This window comes from Pundamilia nyererei, unplaced genomic scaffold (assembly GCF_000239375.1).
Source record: "Pundamilia nyererei isolate P.nyererei 1_Seehausen unplaced genomic scaffold, PunNye1.0 scaffold00066, whole genome shotgun sequence".
Lineage (NCBI taxonomy): Eukaryota > Metazoa > Chordata > Actinopteri > Cichliformes > Cichlidae > Pundamilia > Pundamilia nyererei.
The window spans coordinates 80121-87697 of record NW_005187467.1 but is presented as its reverse complement, the minus strand read 5'-3'; the positions used below and the strand labels follow the sequence as shown (position 1 = coordinate 87697).

The 7577-nt window shown below is 42.4% G+C and overlaps 1 protein-coding gene across 3 annotated transcripts in view; it reads left to right on the top strand.

Annotated features, from left to right (window-relative positions):
* Positions 1–7577, top strand: part of ryr1b (ryanodine receptor 1b (skeletal)) — a 63705-nt gene that overhangs the window by 27221 nt on the left and 28907 nt on the right. For all 3 annotated transcript variants that reach the window (XM_013911588.1, XM_013911586.1, XM_013911587.1), the window contains exons 32-52: positions 316–478; positions 571–657; positions 1044–1270; positions 1605–2049; positions 2126–2689; positions 2811–3011; positions 3177–3285; positions 3373–3519; positions 3640–3913; positions 4052–4169; positions 4278–4410; positions 4631–4725; positions 4810–4945; positions 5030–5213; positions 5353–5464; positions 5589–5709; positions 5807–5976; positions 6158–6378; positions 6625–6715; positions 6798–6938; positions 7029–7192. In XM_013911588.1, coding sequence (XP_013767042.1) covers positions 316–478; positions 571–657; positions 1044–1270; positions 1605–2049; positions 2126–2689; positions 2811–3011; positions 3177–3285; positions 3373–3519; positions 3640–3913; positions 4052–4169; positions 4278–4410; positions 4631–4725; positions 4810–4945; positions 5030–5213; positions 5353–5464; positions 5589–5709; positions 5807–5976; positions 6158–6378; positions 6625–6715; positions 6798–6938; positions 7029–7192 — 3903 coding nt within the window. The remainder of the gene's footprint in view (positions 1–315; positions 479–570; positions 658–1043; positions 1271–1604; positions 2050–2125; positions 2690–2810; positions 3012–3176; positions 3286–3372; positions 3520–3639; positions 3914–4051; positions 4170–4277; positions 4411–4630; positions 4726–4809; positions 4946–5029; positions 5214–5352; positions 5465–5588; positions 5710–5806; positions 5977–6157; positions 6379–6624; positions 6716–6797; positions 6939–7028; positions 7193–7577) is intronic.

The window sequence follows — 7577 nt, the reverse complement described above, 5'->3', positions numbered from 1 at the left end:
GAGAACCTTCACAGTCAATTTCTTATTCTTAAAAAACTCATATTTTGTACAAAATACAATCATGAGGTTACTTTTACATATGCTGAACTCATTATTTGAAGCTCTATTCATATTCACAGTGTATGACAGAAAATAAAATAAAGAAAATACAATTCAAAGTTAGTTAGGGTTCTATTTTGCTTACATCTACTTCTTTTTTTTTGGTTTGTTAGTTACTGTAAAGAATTTGGATCAGCTGCAGTATTTCAATTGAGACAGATGAGTTTAACTGGAGTGAGTTTCATTACAGCCGTGTTTCTTGCTCATTCTTTGCAGCATGAAGCACAGTAATTGTTACATGGTGTGGGGAGGGGACCTGGTCAGCAATCAACAGACCCGCTTTAGCCAGGAGGACATGGTGATTGGCTGCCTTGTTGATCTGGCAACAGGTCTAATGACTTTTACGGCAAATGGAAAGGAGATTAATACTTTCTACCAGGTAAGGGAAAGTCAAATAGATTTGTCTGTGTTTTTTATTCTTTGCTTTAAATGTATCCTGATGAGCTATGTGACAACGCTATGTTCTGTCAGGTGGAGCCGAACACCAAACTCTTCCCTGCAGTTTTCGTTCAGCCGTTCAGTCAGAACATGGTGCAGCTAGAGTTGGGCAAACTCAAGGTCAGATGGAACGGTTTTCACTCTCTTTTGCAGCTGCCTTTTCTTAAAGTGTCACCAATTTAGAAATGTATGGTAATGTCATTTAGAAAAAAAAAAAAAAAAAGAAAGAAATGTATGGTAATGTAAGTCAGACCCACGTTGGTGGTCTTTGGGAGTGGAGCACGGTCCAATCTTGCATTGCAATTCTCCTACTTATCTCTTTTAATATTGGACCAGATGTTGTCCATCATTTATTAATGATGACGTTTGGTGGTTTTAATAAAATGAACCACTATTTTTTTTACCTGTACCTTCACATCTGAATTTCTGTATTTTTCAAATCTAGTTGAATTTATTTTTTCCTTCAAATGACAGTAAGCTCACCTCTACTGTATCTCTCATATCAGAACATCATGCCTATCTCAGCTGCGATGTTCCACAGTGAACGTAACAATCCAGTCCCTCAGTGCCCCCCGAGGCTGGATGTCCAGATGCTGACTCCAGTTATCTGGAGTCGTATGCCAAATCACTTCCTCAAACCAGAGATGGGCAAAGTAAATGAGCGGTTAGGCTGGATGGTGGAGTGTGTTGAACCTCTCATCATGATGGCACTGCACATCCCAGAGGAGAACAGGTCAGAAACAGAATGTCGATGCAGAAAACTCTTAAGTTTAGAGTTTTCATATAGCATTTATGACATTCCTGCTATAAATAATTGAGATAGCAGCAGATCAGCAATCCCTACATCTTTTAACTTTATCATTGCAAATGTCAGTTACTTGTTATACCCGATGTATTTAGAGATGTCAGAGGAAGAAGCTATTTTCTTTTTTCCGCATTAAGAGAGCTGTGTGATTTAAGAAAGGGAAGGTAAATATATAGAGCGATTAACATATAGTTATTACAAAAGATTTGTCATGATCATATAATGCATACAATGCAATGAAGTTGACTTTTTTTTTCCACAGATGTATTGATATCCTGGAGCTGTCAGAGCGTCAGGATCTGATGAAGTTCCACTATCATACACTCATGCTCTACTGTGCTGTGTGCGCACTTGGGAACAACCGAGTGGCTCATGCATTATGCAGTCATGTGGATGAATCCCAGCTTTTCTATGCTATTGAGAACACCTACCTACCTGGACCTCTTCGCAGCGGCTTCTATGATCTGCTTATCAGCATTCATCTGGAATCAGCAAAACGGGCACGCTTGGGAACCAACAGGGAATTCATTGTTCCCATGACCGAAGAGACCCTCAGCATCAAGCTCTATCCTGATGCAATAAAAGCCCACTCCTTACCTGGTGTTGGTCTCACTACCTGCTTACGGCCAAAGCTGCATTTCTCATCCATCAACTTTGTTGGCACAGACCCTGATTTGTACACCATTAGTCCTGTCTTTCCTCTACAGGTAAGAAACAAGGTGCATTAAACCAAAAATCTTAAATGTTTTCTGCCTTTACTTACTTGTTATTTTGCTTCTGTAGGAGCTGAAAACAAAGGCGATTAACATGTTACGAGAGGCTGTGCTGGATGGTAGCCAGGCCATGCGGGATCCAGTAGGAGGCAGTGTAGAGTTCCACTTTGTCCCAATCTTGAAGCTAATCAGTACACTGCTTATTATGGGCATCTTCAATGATGATGACACCAAGCACATTCTCAAGATGATCGATCCCAATGTTTTCAGTGGAAAGGAAGGGGAGGAAGCTGAAGAGGGTGGAGCTGCTGAAGGAGAAATTGAGGAAAAGAAGGAGGAGGAATCGGAAGAAGCAGCTGAAGATGAGCTTGAGGATGAAGGGGTTGGGGATGAGGAAGAGGAGGAGCTAAAAGAGCTGGAGAAACGAGAGGGTGGGGAGGAAGAGGCTGAGCCCAAGGAAGAAGGAGAAGAGGAGGAAAAGGACAAAGAAGAGGCTAAGAGAGGAAAGGTAGATGGAGAGAAAGCAGAGGAAGAGAAGGAGTCAGAGGCAGTGAAAGCAGAAGCACAGGAGGAAGACGAGGGTCTGGAGGAAGGACTGCTACAGATGACGCTGCCAGAGTCTGTCAAACTGCAGGTCATTGTGATGTTTAAACTCTGACTGCTTTACAGTTTTACAAATGATGTGGATAATTGTGTCAGAGGATCTCATATTAGAACATTAGAACTTATGTTCCTGTCTCACCTTGCTCTTTCAGATGTGCACACTCCTGCAGTACTTCTGCGATTGCGAGCTGAGACACAGGGTGGAAGCCATTGTAGCATTCTCAGACCAGTTTGTCCATGATGTTAAGAGCAATCAACGTGTCCGTTACAACCAGCTAATGAGAGCCTTCACCATGTCAGCTGCTGAGACTGCACGCAAGACCCGGGAGTTCCGCTCGCCTCCACAGGACCAGGTAATAACTAATATTATCACACTAAACAAATGTCTCATAGGCTCCAGGTTTGAATTAATTTAGATGGTATTTCTTAGTTGATATTCATCTTTGAAAAGTAAGAACTTACACTGTGAACAGTGTAACTTAACAGTTTATCATCATCATAATGTGCTCTCTGTTAAGGTTCTTATGCTAACGAACTTCAAACACTTGGAGGATGAAGATTCTCCAGTTCCCGAGGACGTGCGGGAAACACTGGCAGAATTCCACAATGACCTCTTGCTTCACTGTGGTGAGCATTTTTGTGTAATTATGAATTTCTTCAGGTGTGAAAGGCTGTTTATGGGTGTTTAATTCTGTTGTCACATTTTTACCATAGGTATACATATTGAGGAGGAACCAGAGGAGGAGGAGGTGGACACTTCACTGAGGGGCAGACTTGTTAGTCTGGTAGACAAGGTTAAAAGCCTCCGTAAGAAGAAGGAGGAGGAGGAAAAGCCAGAGGTGGAGGAAGAAGCAAAACCCAGTAAGATTAACACTTAGATTACCTGTGAAACAGTTGAAGGACCCGATCTGCATTTTCTTTTTAGCTTTAGGGTAAGAGTTAAATTGAGTTTATAACACGCTCTTCCTTCATTTCACCCAGGCACCCTTCAGGAGCTGATCTCCCACACCATGATCCACTGGGCTCAGGAGTCTTTTGTTCAGAACCCTGAGCTGGTGCGACTGATGTTCAGCCTTCTACACCGACTGTACGACGGTCTTGGCGAGCTGATCCGAGCACTGCCCAAAGCATATGCCATCAATGCCGTGTCCGTTCAGGACACCATGGAACTACTTGAGTGTTTGGGACAGATCCGATCACTGCTCATCGTCCAGATGGGTCCTGAAGAGGAGCGGCTTATGATCCAGAGCATTGGGTTAGTGTGGGGGATAAATAGTGTATACTTTGGAATTTAGAGTTAGTTTGTTACATTTTGAGTTATAATAATAGAACATGTGATGTTATTTTATTAAGTAATGTAACACCGATGTATGGCTTCTGTTTTTTTTTTCAGAAATATCATGAATAACAAGGTGTTCTACCAACACCCCAATCTGATGAGAGCTCTGGGTATGCATGAGACTGTGATGGAAGTGATGGTCAACGTGTTAGGTGGAGGAGGAGATTCGAAGGTAACTGTGATTTCTTCAAGCCTTTCACTTTCCAGGCCTGCAATTTATAACACAGCACACATCAGACATTATGCATCTGAGAAAAATGTTTGTTTTTTTCTTGCCCAGGAGATTCGATTCCCCCAAATGGTGACCAGCTGCTGTCGTTTCCTGTGTTACTTCTGCCGTATCAGCCGACAGAACCAGCGTTCTATGTTTGACCATCTGAGCTACCTGTTGCAGAACAGCGGCATCGGCTTGGGTGAGTCCTCTGTTACACTGTTTACTGTACTCTGTGTATGGCTTATTATGGACAGATTTTATTTTTAAATCTTTTTTATTTTGAATAATCATGAAACAATTATAATAAAATTTAATTCACTGAAGCATGCAGGTAAGACGTTTCTAAATGAGTTTTAATGTGCTGGGATCTTTATACCAGGTGATGAATGAATAAACTCACTGATTATATCCCTATGTAGGCATGCGTGGATCCACACCCCTGGATGTGGCTGCAGCCTCCTGTATTGACAATAACGAGCTGGCCTTGGCTTTACAAGAGCAGGAACTGGAAATGGTTAGAGAGAAAAAATGTTTTTAAAAAAGGCTATAGTGGAACTGTTATCTGATAATCTCTCCTTTTGGTACTCACACGAGGTAGGTGGTGACATACTTGGCAGGCTGTGGACTGCAGATGTGTCCAATGCTCTTGTCTAAGGGCTACCCTGACATTGGCTGGAATCCTTGTGGCGGAGAGAGATACCTGGATTTCCTCCGCTTTGCTGTCTTCGTTAATGGTTGGCTTTGATTATTTTATAATGATGAGATTTGTAAGTAGTCGCCACTAATATTTACCTCCTCCTACAACCTACTCCCCTTAGGAGAAAGCGTGGAAGAGAATGCCACCGTTGTGGTGCGTCTGCTCATCCGTCGCCCTGAGTGCTTTGGCCCAGCCCTGAGAGGAGAGGGTGGTAATGGCCTGCTGGCTGCAATGGAGGAGGCCATCAAGATATCAGAGGATCCGGCAAGAGATGGGCCCACTGTTAAGAAAGACAGGCGCTTCATGTAAGGGCTGGCGCAGTGGCAGTGAATTCGATTTTTGTTGACAGAATAACACCAACTAACAGCTTAGACAAATCACTGTGTAGTTTCACAGCAGCACAACAAATTTTCTTATAGAAAATAACATTATCTGGATTGGCAGGTTTGGTGGTGAGGAACAGCACGAGGAGAACCGTGTGCATCTGGGAAATGCCATCATGTCCTTTTACTCGGCTCTCATTGATCTGCTGGGTCGCTGTGCCCCAGAGATGCATGTAAGTAGAGCAGTTTTTAACATATTTCTATCCCTCAAACCTCCAGGAAGAGTGGATCTGTGGGTGTTTGATTTGTAGGAGTTAGTTTCATATAGCACAATTTATTTATTTTTTTTATTTGTAGCTGATCCAAGCGGGTAAGGGTGAAGCTCTAAGAATCAGGGCCATCCTGAGGTCTCTGGTGCCTATAGAGGACCTGGTTGGAGTAATCAGCTTACCTGTGCAGATTCCAGCATATGGCAAAGGTTGGATAAAAAGTTGTGCTGATACAGGGATGTAGTGTAATAATTTACAAAATGTGGCGCCCTACTTCATAAGGTTTTTTTTCCTATCTAACCACAGATGGCCAGATTATTGAGCCCAAGATGTCTGCCAGTTTTGTGCCAGACCACAAGGCCTCCATGGTGCTCTTCCTCGACAGAGTGTACGGTATTGATAACCAGGACTTCCTGCTTCATGTGCTTGAGGTTGGCTTCTTGCCTGACATGAGAGCTGCAGCTTCTCTGGATACGGTGAGAAAAAAAAGGCACAGACCTAACAGATAAAATTTCCTTCTGTAAATTCTAGATTTCAGTACAAAGTCTGCATATTGATGTAATTTGCTATAGATTCCCTTTGATATAGTTAATGTATCCGTCTGGCTTTAAGGTAATGCAGTGAGTCTAAGCAGTTTTTTGTCTTCTCTGATTTTAGGTGGCATTCAGCACAACTGAAATGGCCTTGGCTCTGAACCGCTACCTCTGTTCGGCTGTACTGCCTCTTCTTACAAAGTGTGCGCCATTGTTTGCTGGAACAGACCACCGGGCCATCATGATCGACTCCATGCTCCACACAATTTATCGCCTGTCTCGTGGCCGAGCCCTTACCAAGGCTCAGAGGGATGTTATAGAGGAGTGTCTCATGTCCCTCTGCAAGTCAGTATTTTAAAAAACCCTCTCTGTATAGCAAATGCTATATAAGCAAGCGGAATAACTCCAAAAAGGAAGCCTTTATTTTCTATTTGTTTAACCTTTATTCAGCCTGGGGAGGTTTTCGAGACATTATCTCTTTTACAAGAAAGCTCTAATGATAACGGCAAATTCACAACAAATTACAAACTTTGAAGTGAATGATGAAACGTGCCTTTTCAAACAGTTTTAAACTTACGGTGATATCCACAGATACCTTCGACCCTCTATGCTGCAGCATTTGCTTAGACGGCTGGTGTTTGACGTACCCATCCTCAATGAATATGCAAAGATGCCTCTCAAGGTGAGTCTTCTGTATAACAGTGTTCTGTTTGTTTGTTTATATAATCCAATTTTTATATCACATATTAATTGAATTGCTTCAGCTGCTGACCAATCACTATGAGCGCTGTTGGAAGTACTACTGCTTGCCAAATGGATGGGCGAACTTTGGGGTGACTTCTGAGGAGGAGCTGCATCTTTCTCGAAAACTCTTTTGGGGAATCTTCGAATCGTTGGCACACAAGGTGGGAGATGTTGTTAACCTTCCATAAGTGCACATCGTTTAAGTTAAGGAATTACTAACTTGGCTTCGCTAATATGAATTTAAATTCTAGAAATTTGATGCAGAGCTCTTCAAGATTGCCATGCCCTGCCTCTGTGCTATAGCTGGAGCCATCCCCCCTGACTATGTGGATGCCAGCTACTCCTCTCACACTGAGAAAAAGGCCTCTGTGGATGCTGAAGGCAACTTTGATCCAAAACCAGTAGAGACCACCAAGTGAGAACTGAAAGAAAGACTGTTTGATGTTATTTTAGTGCATTATTGCTTTTGGAAGAGAGTCAATGTGTACCTTGTCAGTGATGGATAGTTATAATTACATATTTGAACAGATTTTTTAAAGATTGTTTCCAGTTTCAGTTTTATTTGTCATATGCAAGCTAGCACAGGGTCTATGGAACGCCAGGACTGCCATAATGAATGAATGAATGAATGAATTAAATACACCATTAAATAATTAATTAAATGTGTCAATAATTGAAAAGAATTCATTAAAATGGGAAATAATTGATTAAATAAATCCATCCATCCATCCATCTTCGTCCGCTTTATCCGGGGCCGGGTCGCGGGGGCAGCAGCCTAAGCAAAGAGGCCCAGACCTCCC